Raw genomic sequence first — 19,585 nt, forward strand, 5'->3', positions numbered from 1 at the left:
ACTTTATAAGGTGGCCAGAAGCAAATGTCAATCCAAACCAAGAAGCAAATGAACAAGGGATGTTTAAAAATTTTCCACACTTTTATATTTTGGTTGGAGAGAGCTTATAGCCCGGATTTAGCTCCATCTGATTTCCATCTTTTTGGATGCTCAAAGAAGCTTTAAGGGAAAGAAGATTCTCGTGATGATGATGTGAAAGCAGAGGTGCATCAGTGGCTACACGCTCAACCAAAAAATTTTTTTTGCTGATGCCAAGTTGGTACGTGATGTCATTTGTTCTTGAAATTCTTAATAAATAATAAAACGTGCTTTTTGAAGAACCCTCATAGTTTCGTAAATAGTGTGTTTGGTTCAGGAGATTCTAGTAATGTCTGTGTACTCGGTTCTGTACATATCACCCTTAATGACAAAGTGAAAAGTTTTTAAAGTTTATCCGATGATAATGTAAAATTGACTTCACTGAGGACAATGGTACCTTAACTTATTTTATCCTTAATTTTCATGCTTCAGATTTATTTAAACCTATTTACTTGCTGGTACTGGTTTCCTGTAGCTAAAAAACATTTTACGGTCTCTTGGTTACTCATGAAAAAAAGGAACCAATTTACCAGGCACGAAAATGTGTACCTTCAAACTTTTAACTTAAACAGTTCAGCTTGATAAGAACACAACATACAAATGCACCTTGGACAAAGCCAGTACACTGCAGGCCATTACTTTTACTTACATTTACTTCCTCACACCCAGGGGAAAATTATAGTGGTTAAATGACATTAATTTCAATACGCAGAAATAGAAATGGTTAACCACGTCTGTACTTTTAAAAGAAAACCAAATATAAAGGAAGAATGACTGCCTAGTTTGGTGAGGCTGTCCTGAGAAACTTTTCACCTGTCAGTGATGGGGCCTCATAGAGAGCAGTATCTTCTCACAACAAATCAATTTGAACAAGCTTTTATCCTGTAACATTAAAAAAGTTGATTAATTCCAGGGAGCTCAGGTGGCGCTAAAGTCTAATGCACTAGCCCTTCAGTGCTGAGATCTCGAGCTCGAATCTCTGCTTAGCTTTTGGCTGACTGGGCACCTACATTAACATAAATGACCATGTCTGAGAGTTGCAGGGCCAGAAGAATTCCTCATAACTGCAACTGTGGAATTCGGGTGGCTTTTGGAAGGCGACAGTACGAAGACGGAGAATAATTGAGAGAAGTGCTTGACTGCGTACTCTATACAGCTTCAGGCAGATGAAAGGGAGTGGCTGGCTATTAGAAATCTAAGTGTCAGAGAGGGGTGTGTTAGGTAAGACTTTATCATACTTGTATTTAGACATATTCAAGATAATTGGATAAGTTAAATTAAAATTTAAAAGATTAAATTAAAAAATAAAAGAAAACCCTGCATCAATAAAATATAAAGGTGGGTTCATTCCACAAAGCAGAAACAAAGTCGATTTCCAGTTGCTCTAAAAACATAGCAAGGGCTAAAACCTGTAACTCTCACTCACTTTCTTAACCACTTATCCAATTAGGGTCGTGGGGGGTGCTGGAGCCTATCCCAGCTTTTTAATGGGTGCAAGGCACACAGTAACACCCTGAACGGGGCACCACACACACCCACTCACCTATAGGGCAATTCAGTGTCTCCAATTAACCTGACTGCATGTTTTTGGACTGTGGAAGGAAACCGGAGCTCCCGAAGAAAACCCACACAGACACGGGGAGAACATGCAAACTGCACAGAAAGGACCCGAACCGCCCTGCCTGGGGATCAAACCCAGAACCTTTTTGCTCTAAGGCGACAGTGCTACCCACCGTGCCACCCTAAAACCCGTAACTGCATCCCCCAAATCAGATTCTGTATTCTGGCTATATACCATCTTATCAACTCATTTCTAATGAGCAAAGCAAAACATACACATGCAGGCCGAAAAAATTGTCGCGACTTCTGAAAATCTGAAGTTTTTATTGCTGTAAATGCAATAAACATTTAAATAAACGTGTACAATCTGTGTTAGATTCAGCCAGCTATATGCAGTCTTTTTATTAAAGATGAAGTTTGTGTTGATGAAGGTTCACGTTTTATCTCAGCATCCACTGCTCCTTCAGTCTATCTACTTCTTTTTGAAGTTCCTTTTTGCTTTGCCTCCTTTTGGACCGGCTTTAAATGTTGAGCCAGTTTTTGGTCTTTGTCCTTTCCCCTTAGAATGGTGTTTGTCATTTTTCTTTTCCCCAAACCTTTCTGCCTTGTTTCTTCCAAATTTATTTTCTCCTTTGCTCTTTCCAAATCTGCTTCTGACTGCTCCTGACTTACTTGTTCTGAATCCTTTGCCCCCTACCCCAATTTTACCCATTTTCTTTCCCCCAAATGTCTTGCCAGCAAAGTTCTTAGCACCAAAAGCAGTCTTGCCAGAAGATTGTGGGCGTTTGTTTCCGCCGAAACCTTTTGAAGTAGAAAGTTTTCTTTTTTTGAATGGTGTTTGTGATCTGTCTGGGCCATGCTTCCTCTTTGCAGTGGGGAACATGTCTGAAAGTAAAACATAGAGAAACAGATTAACACCAACCAAGCATACTGGTTATATATTTATTTATTAGGATTTTAATGTCATGTTTTACACACTTTGGTTACATTCATGACAGGACAGGTAATTATTCGTTACACAAGATTCAGTTTAAGTTTAATGTCTAACAGTCATGGACAATTTAGTATCTCCAGTTCACTTCACTTGCACATCTTTGGACTGTAGAAGGAAACTGGCGCTCCTGAAGGAAACCCACACAGACACAATGAGAACATGCAAACTCCACACAGAAAGGACCCAGAATGCTCCACCTGGGGATTGAACCCAGGACCGTCTTGCTGTGAGGCGACAGTACTACCCAGTGAGCCACTGTGCCACCCCAAGAAGCAAATTAAAAAATCTAACCAGGGTTTCTCACAATTGGATCAGGACCCCAGGAACACCTAACATGAGGGTGGGGTCGCAGAAGATTATTACAAAATCATTATTAGGGAGTTTTAGGCAGATATCCTATGGAATATATTAAAATACAAGGGATCTTCAAAAAGTTTCAGCACTTTTATTTTTTGGTTGGAAATTGTGAGGGTGGGAGGAGCAGTAATTGGTTGTGTCTGAGAGAGAGCTTATAGTCCGGATTAAGCGCCATCTGATTTCCACCTTTTTGGACCACTCAAAGAAGCTTTAAGGGAAAGAAGATTTTCATGTGATGATGTGAAAGCGGCGGTGCATCAGTGGCTACACGCTCAACCAAAAATATTTTTTGCTGATGGCATTAAAAAGTTGGTGCAATGCTGGAAAAAAGCATTGGAAGGTGACTCTGTAGAAAAGTGATGTCATTTGTTTTTGAAATTATTAATAAAGAGAGTATAAAAGAAGTGCGGAAACTTTTTGGAAAAACCCTCATAAAAGCTAGAATAAAATGATTTAGTTTGATTTTGTGCTATAAAACACATTTTAAAAAATGTTACCTAAATAACCATATATGAGCTTTGTGATAAATGTTTGGAGCCCTTGAAAGTGGGCAAAATGAAATAAAAATAAAAAAGTATGAGAAAACCCGACCAATTCAATGCCCGAATGATAGACAATACCTTCATCTGGCTCCTCCCCAACTGCCTGTCTGTAATAATCTGCCTCATCCTCAGACTCCTCGTCAGCAGGCTGGTCCTCCTGCATCCCAGGATCCTCCACTTCACTGTCGTCAGATTCAGCCCCCTCTTGCTGCCGTTTTCTCTTCATGCCTTCCAAGCTCTTTTTCCTGCAACCATCAAACCCTTATTTAAAACTTAACTTAAACATATGTGTGCGTTCTGCAATTTTATCTCATTCTCACTGTACATACACGGTTGTTTAAAACTATAAGGGTGCAATTCACATGAGAAGTGGCAAAAGCGCTGGCTGTGACGTTGTTTCCTGTGAAGTGTGGTGGTGGCTGTTAGCTTGCCACTGCGCATTGGGCTTTTGATTTTTGTGCTTGCTGCTGACCTTTTTAAAGTGCCTTCAATAAGATGAACTGTTTGATATGACGTAGTAAAAGCAACTCAGGCAGTAAGAACGACACTTAACGTGAACAAAATTCAATGGGACATTGTACTAAAACAACAAATGAGGAAGTGCAGGACACCAGAGTAGCTCCACACCAAATCTGTCAAATGGTGCTTAGTGCACAGGGGTACAGTCATGCTAGAACAGGAAAAGGTGAAAAGTACACTGTATAAAGTTCTAAAGTGTCATTTACTTGTTTTCCCAACGTCTTTCCTTTTTCAGAGTGATGTTCTGATCCTGCTTCCGTCTGCGTTCTGTTTTCTCCTTCAGACGGAGCTCTTTCCTCCTCAGCATCTCCCGCAGCTCCTGTTCTGTCTTTGAAACTAAAGAAATGAAATGTATGATCATCAGACACTATGACTAATAACTATTCACTATAAAAAGTGTTTATTTTTTACAAACTTAGTCAACATTTTAAATGGATGCATCAGAGCGTTTACTTTGGAAAATCACTGAGCAGTCAATAATGTTTCAGTGTCATCATTTGCATCCACAAGCAAACATACATTAATAAAACAATTTTACATTCAATTATTTGGCAGATGCTTAATCCAGATTTATAAGTGTTAATAAGATCAATAGACTTAATTGCATTACTAAGAAAAGGCAAAAATGATAAATTATAATCGGAGGCTTTAATCATAAACATCTCAGAAGATGCATTGTTCTGATGACTTGCTTACAAAATAAACGTGTGCAATATATGCCACATTTTTAAATTAATTATTTTGTTTCAATTGTACATTTGAGAGTGTGAACACTAAGCATTAAAATTAAAATGTAACAATGTATCATTTTCTTGTTTGGTCTAGACCAAGGGATCCAACTAAGTTTAAACACGATTTAAGACAAATGTTGGCCCCCTAAATGACTAAGACAATGCTAACAAATAAATTGTATACATTTTTGTCATATGGGGTGACAATAAGATTTTTAGTGCTTATTTAATCAATTTATGTTGGCAAGATTTCTACTGTTGGTAAATCAGCCAAAAAGTACATTATTTAAACTGCATTATGTAGTGAGCAAACTTACCAATAGAATGATAGAGCACATTGCCATCCCCCATGCCTTCCACGATCTTTACCAGCTGTAGGGTCATCCTAGGGCCAATCTACACAAAATGAAAAACATTTAACCAATCAAACACATTTGAAACAATGGCCTCTATGACAGATCCACTTAAATTAATGCCACTCGCTTTTGCTTACCTCAGTAAGTCGGACAGCACTCTGCTGTGACCTCATGTTCCCGCGGCCTGAATACACCTGTGGCAGTTCGGTGATGTTGTGATCGCCGTCCTGCTCTGCTTCACTCTCCGACAGGTTTACCCCCCTTACAAAGTCACAGCACAAGATGCAAGTAGCTCATGAATTATATGTTTTAAAACCTCAAAAGACGGAGCTTCCAGATTCTAAATCAGATGCATCAGAGCGTTTACTTTAAAATATCATCGAGTACTCAATAATGTTTAAAGTGTCATCATGTGCATCATGGGATCAAATCTCAGATGTGCTATCGGTCTGCCGAGCGTCTACACGGACATGACTGACTAATGTCTAATCATGTCCTGGGGGGGTGAAGGATGGCCAAAACAGCCTAGCCATTAGGAGGTGCACTTGTCAGTGTGCACTCAGTGCCAGTCCTGATAAAATCCTGTTAAAATAGGAGGCTTCTCGTTGGTTCAAAACTCAGCTCTGCCATCTGGCTGGGCTGGGCGGCTATATGAACAACGATTGGCTTATTGTTCATACAGGAACAGGAAGCCGGACCGGGCTCCTCATAACTGATGCAATTACGACCTCTGCTGGCTGATTGATGGTGCCTTCACAGAGTCGAGGGATAACGTAGGCAGGGTGTGGCTCTCCGTACACAAAGATGATCCACAAATAAACTCACCTTGTGCTATCAGTCTGCCGAGCATCTACACGGACATGATTGACAAATGATTGATTGGCTCAGTGCCAGTTTTAAAGCCTGTATAAAAACAGGAGGCTTCCATCAGGAAAGGCAAATCCGCTGTGGCGACCCCTAAATACGGGAGCAGCCGAAAAATCCTCATTACGTTGACTTACTTCAGAAGCAGATCGCTGATGTCCTCCAGCTTGCTCATGTTGGGGAACCTCTCCTGCAGGATCTTCTTCACACCTTTGCTCATGCCCACAGGCACCACCTTCAGGCTGCTGCAAGACACAAGCAAAGGCACAAAGGTTAGTGGGAAAGCGTGTGTCAATCATTAATATTAATTTCCGATATGGGGTGCATCAGTGCGTTTACTTTGAAACCAATCACTAAAAAGTCATGCTCTAAACTTTCATCATCATGTGCACCAACTGCATGTGCCACCATACTGGAAAAGCATGCTACTTACTAATGTCGAAATTCGATTTCCTGAGTTGCAGGATCGTAATTCACCAACACACATCTCTTTATGTTGTTGAGGCTGACCTTGAAATAAAAAAAAAAATTGTGAAGCATTAAAAGCTGATTTTGGACATTAAGGTGAATGTTAAGACACAACATCAGAGTATAAGTCAAGTCATAGGAAGCCTCAGTAGACTATACATTCATCATGTTTTACTGTATTGTGACCTGTCAACATCATACAGATTTACCTGTCATTAGAATTTCATACAAGTAACTATAATCATATGTACTTATGGTCAATACTTACTAGTATTAATATTCCAGTATGAGGCTTACAAAATTGTAAAATCTGTACAATGTCTAAACTATTATATAAGGCTACTTGATCAAATTCATGGCAACAGTTTCAGAAAGTGCCCATAAAGACACCCAAGATTTGACACATTTGGTGAAGAGCAGCATTAGATTTTGCACAGAGCCCTGACCTTAGCCTCACTGAACACATCTATGATAAATTTGGTCATAATTTTGAGCCAGGCCTACTCTTTCTACATCAGTGTCTGAACTCAGACATGCTCTTTCAGCTGAATGAACACATATTTAGACACACTTAAATGTTGCAAATGTAGGGGTCAAAGGGTGCAACTCCAAAATGATGGCCAAGGATTTCATGGTCAGGGGCCCACATGCGTTTGCCCACGGAGTATCTAATAAGGACACACTGACATTTAAGGTTTTTGTATAAACAGATAGCACAAGTGTGCTGCTTTGTCCCAGGTAAAAGCCCCATAAACTCCTATCCTGACAGTATCGCACTATAACTAAGGCCCTACCTGATTCGCGAATATAAAAATCGCTTCTTGGACTGTTAAACTAGTCTTTTCCCGTGTTCGTTTGTTTATTAGGATTTTAACGTCATGTTTTACTTTGGTTACATTCATGTCAGGAACGGTAGTTACTCATTACACAAGAGTCATCAGTTCACAAGGTTATATCGAACACAGTCATGGACAATTTTGTGTCTCCAATTCACCTCACTTGCACGTCTTTGGACTGTGGGAGAAAACCGGAGCACCCGGAGGAAACCTGGGAGATCATGTAAACTCCACACAGAAAGGACCCGGACTGCCCCACCTGAGGATCGAACCCAGGACCTTCTTGCTGTGAGGCGACAGTGCTACCCACTTAGCCACCGTGCTGCCCCCTTTTCCTGTGTAATATGCAATTTACTGTGAAATGTAAACTTAAAGGTTTGTGTTTAGCGATTTAACATTTTTCATTCAAGTGCCTCACGTTTACTGGTTAATTTGTATGACGAGGCGGTCCTAGTGTAATCGAGCAACTTTAGAGTTTGAGGAGTTTATAAAGTAAAAAAAATACTGTAAACAAACTACCGGAAGCATAATACTTTACTGAGGTATAGCACAGACTCAATACGTAAACACATACATCAAACGTTGTCAGCACACTACACGACAGAGAAGTCTGCTAGCAATAGCAATCCTACGGCAATTTAGTTAGCAATCGGTTAATCAAAAAGTCCAATAAGTCAAAGTGTAAAGCAGCTAAAAACACTACTCAGGTTACAGAGTTTGGAAAACTCCCAACCAATTCTGTGGACGCAGAGGAGGGCGTGTCACAACACAGATGAGAATTTTATAGTAGGCTGTGCTGCATATTGTAGCTTCTATTTATTCTATCGTTTAATTTGAGTGACTGCCATAAAATGTGGCACTTTAATATAAAATGTATTTCCTTAGTTGTTTGCTAACAAACTTAGCCAACCATCTTAGATTACCAATAAATAAATTTGATATATGACATGAGAGAACTTTACATGGCTGTCTGTATTAAGTTAGATTTCGTTTATGAAATTGAAACAAAATGGAAAGTGCAAAATACATTCTCAAACTGCTGCATATAAAATGCTAGCAAAAAGCTAAATCACTCACATAACTAAACTAATTAAGACAGACCTGCTACATGACTGCATAACCGATGAATAAACTGTACCTTGTGCACATTGATGGAGGGAAACATGTTCTGGAACATCGTGGCCATCAGTTTAATGTGCATGCCCTCTAGGCCAAAATTATTCAGCACCAGCAATGGATGATGGGTAAACTGCTGTTCATGCATTCTGTGCCTCTTTAATGAGGAAACTATGTCTTTGATGAGTGAGTACTGGAAAGAAAACAGGTCTTATTTAATAGAAGTGTCATACTGGGTGGAATATTAGAATCAGAACAGCAAATACATCAGTGCGTTTACTTTGAACAATCACTGTGAGTCAACACAAAAAATGTCATCATCTGTATCTGCATGCCTGCAGCCAAAATATAATACTGATGGAAGAAAATTCCCAGCATACCTTAGTAACTTGGAAATGGAGCGTGGGGCCTTTAGGAAGTCTGGCCAGTTTCTGTAGGAAAAAAGACCATTTAATTGATGGAATGTAAGAGAATACAATGAATAACTGAAAAACATTTATGCAGGAATAAAGCTTTTATTTCTTTACATTTATAAACAATTCACTGCTTCTACATACACTGATCGGGCATAACATTATGACCACCTGCCTAATATTGTGTTGGTCCCCCTTTTGCAACAAACTGCGATGCACTGTGTATTCTGACATCCTTCTATCAGAACCAGCATTACCTTCAGCAATTTGAGCTACAGTAGTTCGTCTGTTGGATCGGACCACACGGGCCAGCCTTCGTTCCCCACATGTATCAATGAGCCTTGGCCGCCCATGACCCTGTCGCCGGTCTACCACTTATTTTTCCTTGAACCACTTTTGATAGATACTGACCACAGCAGACTGGGAACACCCCAAAAGAACTGCAGTATGGAGATGCTCCGACCCAGTCATCCAGCTATCGCAATTTGGCCCTTGTCAAACTCACTCAAATCCTTACGCTCGCCCATTTTTCCTGCTTCTAACATTAACTTTGAGGATAAAATGTTCACTTGCTGCCTAATATATCCCCCCACTAACAGGTGCCGTGATGAAGAGATAATCAGTGTTATTCACTTCACCTGTCAGTGGTCATAATGTTATGCCTGGTCGGTGTATCTCAGATATACAGTTGTTAAAATAGCAGCACATGTTTGGTGTCAGGTTTAAATCTGTAGTTTAGCACTTGAGCTCATCTGCATAGTTGCTTCTGCAAACAAAGGTTCAGCATTTTCTGCACAGAATAAGGTGTTGCACCCTGTACATGTGTGAACTGTGCATGCTTTGAGAGGACTCACTCCCTTATTCTGTCTACAACTGAAATGGTTTAGTTCAGAAATGAATAACAAAATACACCCCAAACTAAATGGACTAGTTAGTACAGCACTGGTTTTATGCCTTATTACTAAGGATACAAGTTCTTCCCTACTGGTGATGACTGGTGTATAGTCTAGTTGTATAGTCTGAATGACAATAAATTTCACTTTGACTTTGTAAGTAGCTAAACATTCCTGACTGACCAGACACTTGACGTAAAGTAAAACTAATCATTTGCATACACACAGGTCTGTGTAGCTACTTACCAAATTAACACTGGTCAGAGTTTTGGTAAACACAAGGAAGTGTGTGACGCCCAACGGTCCTGCCGCTGTTACAAAGTCTTTTAAAACATTTTTCTTTCGAACCTGCAGGGCACAGAAAACAAAAAAAAGTCCAAATAATTCAAAAAAAGTCCAAATAATTTGCAGTTGACTTTTACAATACTAAATTATTAATGCACTGGAATAAATACCTTTAAAGACTGTGCTGTGTAAGGCGCCATCACTTGTCGCATGTCCGTAACTAGCTGTTCGACATTCTTTCCGATCTCGCCTCGGTGAAATACGAACGAGTGCGGCACCCCTGCAAACGTCTCCTCCGCTAAATGGTTCGCTGTTACACGGGCCTTCTTTTGGTTTTTAGTCTGCAGGATTAAAAATGCATATGATTTCACAGTGTTACATTTAACCACATGATTAGAATTGCAGGTTGCTAGGTAAAAAAAAAAAAAAAAAGCTAATTGTCACTGAATGGTTCGATAAGCATAAGTCAATCATAAGAAAATCATATGATGTTGTCTATGCAGCTACCTGTGTTTAAGCCAAATAAACAAATCTAGAATAATTTGTCACATGTACTAAATATTACATTTAAAAAGCATGACACCAGAAGTTTTGAACACAAATTTGAATTCACTAATTAATTATTCATGATGGCTTGAGCCAATCTGCAAAAGCAGCCAGATAAAACTGTGTTTTCTAAAAACTATTTAAATTATTTTTTTTAAACTAGAAAACTATTCTTCTATACTAAAACCACAGTAATCACATCATTTGCAGGACTGCCTTTTAACTTTATATATAATAAATCATGCATCTTCTATTTTACACTGATTCTTGGGAGTTAGGTGCTCCCCATAAAAAGTAGACGTGGTTTTTACATTTTACACGTCTGTATGTCTACATTACAAATTTCAGTTTCAATGCCAGATATCAAGGACTAAATAAGTGTATAAAATAGATTGGCTCTAACTAGGGATGTCAATAACCAACCCACAATAAACATCCAACAGCTGCCAGTTGGTTTAAATTGAGAGCAGAGCTACAGATCTCTAGATAGTAAGAGTGCTGATTTGTAACTCACCCTCACCCACACTTTCAGAGAACTATATTACACATATATATTATTTATATAATGAAAACAAAAACAAATTAAAGTAAAATCACTGTGTTAACTGTTGTATGTGAATGCATATTAAGCTCTGCACATATAGATAGATATAAGAAGAAGAAGATATACTTTATTTGTCATATATACATATACAGATGTACAGTATAGGGTTGGGCGGTATGACGATATTACCGTATACCGCGGTATTCAAAAATGGTGACGGTATTCAAAAATGGTGACGGTATTTTTTAAATGTGAAGCGCCGAATTTCTGCTTCAGGTTTACCTTGAAAACTGAGACTTTAGGACATGCGCGCATCCACAGTGAGGGAGGGGTGGGAGGGGTAGGCGGTTGGAGCTCGCTGATTGGCTGTGGGGTGCTCACTGGTCATAACACAGAGAGACGAGTGAAGCAGTGTTGCCAACTTAGCGACTTTGTCGCTATATTTAGCGACTTTACAGACCCCTCTAGCGACTTTTTTTTTCTTAAAGCGACTAGCGACAAATCTAGCGACTTTTTCTGGTGTTATTGGAGACTTTTGGAGACTCGAACGTGAAAAAACACATCGTTCTGCAGTTACTGTCCTCAACGAGCAGCGGGTCCTGCCATGAGCTCCTCCCCCTTCCCAAAGCACGTGCGGTCAGTATCACAGTCAGTGTTGCCAGATTGGGCGGTTTTCCACCAAAATGAGCGGATTTTGTTGGAAATTGGCAGGGAAAAACACACTGTGGCAGGTGGACAAAATTTGGGCTGGTTTGTAATAATTTTGGCAGCTTAAAATATAAATAAAAAAAGCTATTGCTAAAGCAGGTGGAATATAAATAGGTCTACCTTCTCCCACCACATCCAACCCGTTGTCAAAAGTTTGACAGGTTATTCTTTCCAGTCCAAGACACTGTTGCCACACCCATCAATACAGTGATTCATATGTTAGACAAGTGATTTGAGTTGAATATGAAGGTAAGCAAGTCTCGTACATACAACCTCTCATATGTACGAGAGGGCAAACTTTCATTGCTTGCAAGTTTATTCTTATTTTCATGCAAAGGGTTGTGTGTCCCAACAAATAATGCATTTTACAAACTTGGCAGGCTACTTTAAAGACATGCAAGCAAAAATAATTTGTCCTTTATAATGTATAATTACTGATCTGTACACTTTCAGATATTAATTTGTAGGTCATGATGGTTTAACTGGTTTATTATTTGTGAAATGCTAAACATCATCTGCTTATCCTGTGTTTTGGGCGTTTTTTCATGCATTTTGGCTGAAAATTACTGTCGCAATCTGGCAACCCTGCTCAGAGTAGCTCAGTGTTGTCTTAAAAAACAAAACCAAACCACGAATCAACAGAAGAACGTTCATCTGTAGTTCTAAACATATTTAGGGTGTTTTTACCCACTTTTTGTCTCTCCCACGATGTTATTCCTCTACACCGTCAATTACACGCAAATTGACCTTATGCAAATTAGGCGATGACGTCATTTAGCGACTTCTAGGACAGCCAATAGCTACTTTCCTTACTGAGGAGTTGGCAACACTGGAGTGAAGAGCCACACTGGCTAGCGTTAGCTGTGAGCTAACAAGCAGAAACTGAAAAACGGCTCGTCTTTTAATTTTTCAAAATCAACATTTTTTATCAGTTCAACCGGAAATGAACACAAGCGCGTGCATGCGCGGACATGTACTTATTTACTAAATATATCTTCAGTGTAAATCGAGCACAAGTGTTGAGAAAAAGGAGCAAACAGTAATAATAACGTTACGCCCAATCCGCTGTTCTGACTCTTGTCTGCCATAGATTTTCCTGCCTATGTAAGAACTATTTTTTCCTAAATAAAAGCGCTATATTAAGAAAAAAAGAACATCTCACCTGTCGTGTAATGTGAATTATAAAATATATTGTCTGGCCCTTTAAGAAAGTGAAGCGCACTATAGGGCGTAGGGAGCGAGTGTGTAGGGAAGAGATCGGATTTGTACCGTTTCTGTGCTCGAGTTTTGTAAAGTAAAGTAGCGTTCTCGTTAACCACTCAAATGTTTGGACTTTGAATTATTTTAACATTACTTTACATCACCGTCATCGCAACATGAACATTTACATTCATATTTTTTGTTACGGTATAGAACTTAATTCTGGATTACAGGCATAACTAATCGTACACGTTCATACACTTTTAAGAAATATCTGTAACTATAAACTAAGCAGTTAACTTTTGAAATATATTGAAGTGTGTAGCCTGCTATTATTCTGTTTTGTGTGGGCAGAGAGAGATTACAATAATGTGCGCTGCACATACAGATCAATATGCAATATGTGTTAGGGGATCTGGGCATCATGCTCCAGTATTAAAGTAGGACTCTATTTTTCTCTCTCTATCATTTTATAATAACTACACCAATGCTGTCTGGAAATGATTTACGATATGGGTACCTATTATGTGATTAGTATGTTTAGCTTGTTCATGTGATGGAATGTTTGCTGCCATCTCTGTTTGAAATTAAACATTCTGAATGTTGCAGTGGTAACTTCAGTCAGTACAACTACAATCAGTAGGTCGCTTGTTCGAGTCCCATCACTACAAATTTGCTGTTAAGCCCCAGAACGAGGTCTTTGAAGCCCAATTGCTTAGATTGTATACAGATACAACTGTAAGACGTGTTGAATATAAGCATCCACTAAATACCGTACATGTGAATGTATACTACACTAGATATAAGGACAGTGTTTTCATTTTACTGTTCTACATTACTACCATGCTCACTATGGGTCAGTGGTAGCTCTGCAGTTAAGGTACTGGCTAGGTAAGCTGGTTCCAACCCTACCACTGCCAAGCTACCAATGTTGGGCCCCTGAGCAAGGCCCTTCACTCTCAATCAATCAATTTATATACACATATACATATATATATATACACACACACAAATATATATATATATATTCAGTTGTTCTGGCGCTTGAAGTTAAATAAGTTAGCCTTGTAGCACCGTGGTCACTTACCTTGTTCTTTCCCATCTTTAAAAGTGGTGTTAATGCACCTCTACAACTACGATTTCATCAAGTTTATGTCAGTAAGCGCTTGTTTTTGTTTTTTTAGATTTGAACGTGTACAAATATTACACTTTTCTAAACAGCTACATGTCGATTAGTCGCATCTCCAGTAGTCACTTCTCTCTAGCGCACGTTGAAAATCACGTTGTAAACGCAAGAACTTTTTTCCCACCCGTATTTCAACAAGCTCCGCCTTCTGTTCTCTGATTGGTCACAATGAACAAGTCAACCACGCTATGATTGGTTAGTGAACCTTTAGTCATTCTTCGATATGCTTAAAAGACTGTCATTCAGCATGTGAGTAACCAATCCTAGAGCAAAAGGCGGAGAATGTCGGAAAAGAGGTTGGGAAACAAATGCATGCCATGTGGATTATAGGGCGCATGCGTGTTGACACATGCGGCAAAGAACTGCGATGTAGTTTTGTTTTTATCGCTACCTGCTGTTTGGAGGAATGGTGTCTTTTAAAACGTCGACGAGGAGCAAAGTAACAAGTTAAATGTACAACTGCTTAAAAATTCAACCCCTTAACTATTTTACCTTTTTGTTTTACATGTTTAATATATATCAAAGTATTTTCCGGGTAATTTGAAAATATGGTTAATTCGATTAATGTAAATAAAAAGGCTAAACGGTTTACAACAACTCACCAAATCAAAAATATCTAATAGATTTTAAAAGTATTTATGAATGAATATCTTACATCTTATGCAATCTATTACCTTGCCAACACACTCAATTTGTTGATAGTCAATAAATGAAATTCATGCTGCACACAGAGGAGCACTGTTGTGTTTCAAATATCATTCCTTCTACTAAATAGTGTGCTAAATTCGATTTTAACCGAGAGCGAGGCTGCTATTTCGAGCACACTGCGTAGGATTTTATGTACGAATTTAAACGCGGCCCTTCATCTTGCATTTTGCTCCGTGTGGACCCTAATACAAGGAGTTTTGTAAATTATTCCAAAATATTTATGTTGTTATTGTACGCATTGTGTAAAACAGTGCTTATTGTTTATGGATTCGATTTAGATTATTTGTTGACAGTTTCTTTACTAGCACTTACACACTGCAGCCCTGATCATGAGTTGTATTTATTTAATTAGCATTTTTTTTTTCATAATTGGCAGGTATTTTTTTTATGTGGGCAGTTAGATACCATCAGCCGGAACCAAATTCCTTGTGTGTATCCACATACTTGGCCAATAAATCTGATTCTGATTGTAGCATAGTGGTTAAGGTACTGGTCCAGTAATCAGACGGTTGCTGGTTCAAGCCTCACCACTGCCAGGTTGCCACTGTTGGGCCCTTGAGCAAGGTCCTTAACACTTAATTGCTTAGATTGTATACTGTCACAACAATAAAAGTGTCTACTAAATGCTGGAAATGTAATGTGTTGAGTGAATAATGTTAAAGAAGCGTATTGCAGCGACTGCTGTACTCTGGAGCTTCATTTACTTATGGTGACTGCAAATACAATACTGCAGTAATACTGCAGTATGCTGAGGTTTGAGATAGGCACTCTGGGTATTGCAGTGCACTTTGTATGCATTGACTCTTGTGTTGTAAATAGTTGTGGGTGTGTGGGTTTTGGAAAGGGGGGGCGGGATTACACAGTCAGTGAGTGTGTGTGGGCCTAGTTCATTACCAGTTACAGGTTTGTGTGTGTGTGGGTTTTGGGAATGCATTTTACTGCGTTAAGTTAGTCCTACTCTGGTAAGAATATTGTGTGCTCTGTGCTTGTGAGTTTCCATTACTGACAGTGATAGCCTAGTGGGTAGATCTTTGATCATCAACTGAAAGGTTGAAAGGTTTGAGTTTGAATCCCAGTTCTGCCATGCAATCTTCTCGGCTCCAGGTGCGCCGTAGACTGGCTGACCCTGTGCTCTGACCTTAGCTTTCAAACAAGCTGGAATATGCGAAAAAAGGATTTAGTTGTACTGTACACCTGTATATGTATATATGACAAATACAGGCATTATATTCTTCTATTCTATTGATGACCAATCAGTGTGACTGCATTTGTGCTTGAAATATCCCAGAGGTTGCCAGATTTCTAAAAATGAAAGTACAAATTTGAGATTTACTCCTACTTAATTGGTGGGGGGAAGAAAAAGATCCCAATCCTGAAAACCATGAACAAATGAGTACAACCACCTTGTTAATGATTAAAAATAAAACGTGTATTCTTAAAGCCCAGATTAGAAATAAACTTCATCTGAATTAGCTGGAAACAAATGTGTGCTTCTGCGGTAACCACTGCATGTCATATTATTTATATTGATGTTAAATAGTCAATGATTGATGTTAAATAATTTATTTATGTACATCTATCTCTATCAGTCTATCCATCCATCTACATATCTTATCTATTGAATTTCATAGGAAACATCTGATGGAACTGAACCACAAATGAACCTTTCACCTAATGATAAGGTTTAATAGCAATTCATGTTCTTTGTAGAGCTGTTTACAAAGCAGGGAACAATTTATAAAACTTTAATTTTAAAAAGTGTTATTAGTTTTTTATATTATATATTTTATATATGAATTTTGTTATTTTTTGAAGAAGGGTGCCAGTACATTTGCAATTGATTATATGTTTTTTCTGGTTTAATATATTTGAAAAATGAAATAGAAAAGACCCTTGGGGTGAGTGGACATTTCTAACAGTACCTTTATTGCTGCTAAACTCTAGTGCGGGTGGGGAAGTAAAATAATGGATAAGGTGCAGACGGAGTGCAGGTCAGGACCGTATGGACAATAAGGAAAGGGAGGAGGTGCCATTAGGCTGCTTTGTAATTACTCTGCTCTGGTCTCTTTGTTTACAGCGGCATGAAAAGAGGGATGAACTTACGGGGGGATGAACTTACTTTAAGACCCCACTGTCAGTTTTTTATCATCCTGCACTTCATTGCTGAATGTAACATACACCCTGCTGAGTCGGGCCTTTGCTTTTTGCTTGTACTCTAGCCAACACGCCACTGTTCTTCTGGTTCCACTTTCTAAATTTTCTAATAACTTTTTCTTTGATGTTTGTCATTTTTATTTGGAAGTCACATTTACTTCCAAAGCCAAGCTCAGGACTGACTTCATCACAGGAAATCAGCCATAACAGCTTTAGCTACACTTGCCTTGTTAGACTGCTACTGGTAAGTCTTACATAATTATTGTACCTTTTATAACCAGTTGTTAATCATTTAGGTAATATGTAGTTTTGATTCAACAGAATAATTCATTTATTTATTTATCCGAGCATTACAAATCTGTGTATGCAATGTGCAATTCATTATAGCTAACTCGTACATTACTGCTCAATATTAAAACCTTTTTACACTTTTAAAGATGTCAGATGTGAAATTATTTAAAGGTTGTATTTAACTTATTGTGTTTTATTTTATTGATTTAAAATTTAACAAAATAATATACACTATATGAAAGAAGTATGTGGACATCTGACCATGTGTTTGTTTTACATTCCATTCTAACACCATGGGAATTAAAATAGAGTTGGTCTTGCTTTTGCAGCTATAACAAAATCCACTCTTCTACTTAGTATTTTTTTACTGACCAGGATAAAGTGGTTAATGAAAATGAAATGACTGAAAAATCTTTTTAAAATGCGTCTGTAGGAATTTGTGCCTATTTAGCCAAAAGAGCATGTGGTTGACTGTGATTGTGAATTACAATTATTCATTTGCTAATTTATTGGGAAAATATTCTAATAAAATAGAAGAAATAGAAGTGCTATTAAAATAAAATGTAGTCACAAATTACATAAATCTAGCAACCAAACACCTCTTATTATTATTATTATTTTATTTTATTATTGCAGATAATAGACTCAAAACAAACTATAGGATTTCATGATAACCAGCATTGCAATTACATGCAATTAAATATTAATATTTCTCTTAAATCTAATGTGGGCTAAATTAAATATCTTTCTTGTTTACCTTTTATTACATTATTTTTAAAAAATATTTAAAAGCTCTTGGTAGCAGATATTCTCTTTTATTTTCTGTTATTTCTGCAGATTAAAAAAAAAAACAAGGTAGATCTTTTGTTATGTTTGTGATTAGGACAGTACCCTCTCTGTTTAAAATGCTGTTGTATTTAGAATGAAATTGGCTTTGAACATTTGACCATGAAATGAGGGTCAGCTTTCGTAGCACTGTTTTTGTTTACCATGGTTTAGTTCATGTTGACTTGCTAATTAACCCTGCAATAAGCTCTAGTCTCCCAGGGAACATCTGGCATGCATCAAAACTGCAGAGCCTCTGAAAGAGTCTGAAAGAATGAAGGTTACAGAAGTTCACTTAATGCATTTTTGTAATCTGTTTTTGCAGTAGATGTAAGAAGCAACTACCAGGCACACTGATGGAGACCCTGAACAATCGTGCATTATCTCTGCTGTTGGTGTATTTTTTTATTTTTGAGGTGGAGAGCAGTGTGGAAGCAAACAGCTCTAAAAGTGAGGGTGCTCAGAAACATCCATCACACTCCTCTGAGAGCAAAGCCAGTCGGTGCTCCTACACCTTTATCGTTCCCCAGCAGAAGCTGACTGGAGCTCTTTGCTTAAACACAGCAAGAACCAACAACTCAGAGACGGCTGCCTTACGTGCTCAACTGAGCCAGCAACAGGAACAGCTGGAGAAACTGAGGGTACGTCTGGAGCAGGAGGAGGTAGTGGCAAGTGAGATTAACACACTGCGTCAAGAGAGCAGTACCATGAATGCACGCATCACCCAGCTGTACGGCCAGCTGCTGAATGAGCTCCTCAACAAGCAGGAGCAGGCTGTGGAGCAGAGGCGTCTAGAAGAGCTGCTGGTAAACACAACCTTGCAGGTAGTCAGAGGCAAATCAATATCTATACATCATATCAGGAGTGTATACTCAATTATGATGAGCAAAAATTTCGAATAATGATTTACTGTGGAGACAAAACATAAAAAAAGTCAAAAACACTTGTAAGATGGAGAATATTTGATGTGATTTGTAGCTTAGCGGTTAAGGTACTAGTAATTAGAAGGTTGCTGGTTCAAGCCCCACCACTGCCAAGTTACCACTGTTGGGCCACTGGGCAAGGCTCTCATCCCGCAATTGCTCAAATTGTATATAATGATAATTGTAAGTTGCATTGGATTAAAGTGTCTGCTGAAATTGTAAAGTTTGTTTGTTTATTTGGATTTTAACGTCATGTTTTACACTTTGGTTACATTCATGACAGACACACGGTAGTTACTCGTTACACAAGGTTCATCACTTCTCAAGGTTATATCGAACACAGTCATGGACAATTTTGTATCTCCAATTCACCTCACTTGCATGTCTTTGGACTGTGGGAGGAAACCGGAGCTCCCGGAGGCAACCCAGACAGACATGGGGAGAACATGTAAACTCCACACAGAAAGGACCCGGACCGCCCCACCTGG

General features: G+C 38.6%; 2 protein-coding genes and 1 non-coding gene across 4 annotated transcripts in view; 1 reads left to right on the forward strand and 2 right to left on the reverse strand.

Moving 5' to 3' along the window:
- Positions 1-1,942: 1,942 nt before the first annotated feature.
- ppan (peter pan homolog) lies at positions 1,943-14,265 on the reverse strand. The gene is made up of 12 exons (XM_063015146.1): positions 14,098-14,265; positions 10,183-10,353; positions 9,974-10,075; positions 8,802-8,852; positions 8,444-8,614; positions 6,435-6,511; positions 6,139-6,246; positions 5,275-5,398; positions 5,099-5,177; positions 4,257-4,386; positions 3,610-3,776; positions 1,943-2,523 (listed from the first exon to the last, which is right to left on the reverse strand). Exons 1-12 carry the CDS (start codon positions 14,110-14,112, stop codon positions 2,111-2,113), a joined length of 1,608 nt encoding a protein of 535 aa, XP_062871216.1. The 5' UTR covers positions 14,113-14,265; the 3' UTR covers positions 1,943-2,110.
- Positions 8,679-8,752, reverse strand: LOC134309464 (small nucleolar RNA U105B). The gene has a single exon (XR_010011179.1). It is a non-coding gene; the product is annotated as a small nucleolar RNA U105B (small nucleolar RNA).
- Positions 14,266-16,869: 2,604 nt separating the features above from the next.
- Positions 16,870-19,585, forward strand: part of angptl6 (angiopoietin-like 6) — a 31,068-nt gene continuing 28,352 nt past the window's right edge. The window contains exons 1-2 of one of the 2 annotated variants that reach the window (XM_063015171.1): positions 16,870-17,302; positions 18,500-18,998. In XM_063015171.1, the coding sequence (XP_062871241.1) occupies positions 18,531-18,998 (468 nt within the window). In that variant the 5' untranslated portion in view covers positions 16,870-17,302; positions 18,500-18,530. Of the gene's footprint in view, positions 17,303-18,459; positions 18,999-19,585 lie in introns of those variants that run through there. The other variant, XM_063015181.1, reaches the window with a different exon arrangement.

Source organism: Trichomycterus rosablanca, chromosome 2, assembly GCF_030014385.1.
Source record: "Trichomycterus rosablanca isolate fTriRos1 chromosome 2, fTriRos1.hap1, whole genome shotgun sequence".
NCBI lineage: Eukaryota > Metazoa > Chordata > Actinopteri > Siluriformes > Trichomycteridae > Trichomycterus > Trichomycterus rosablanca.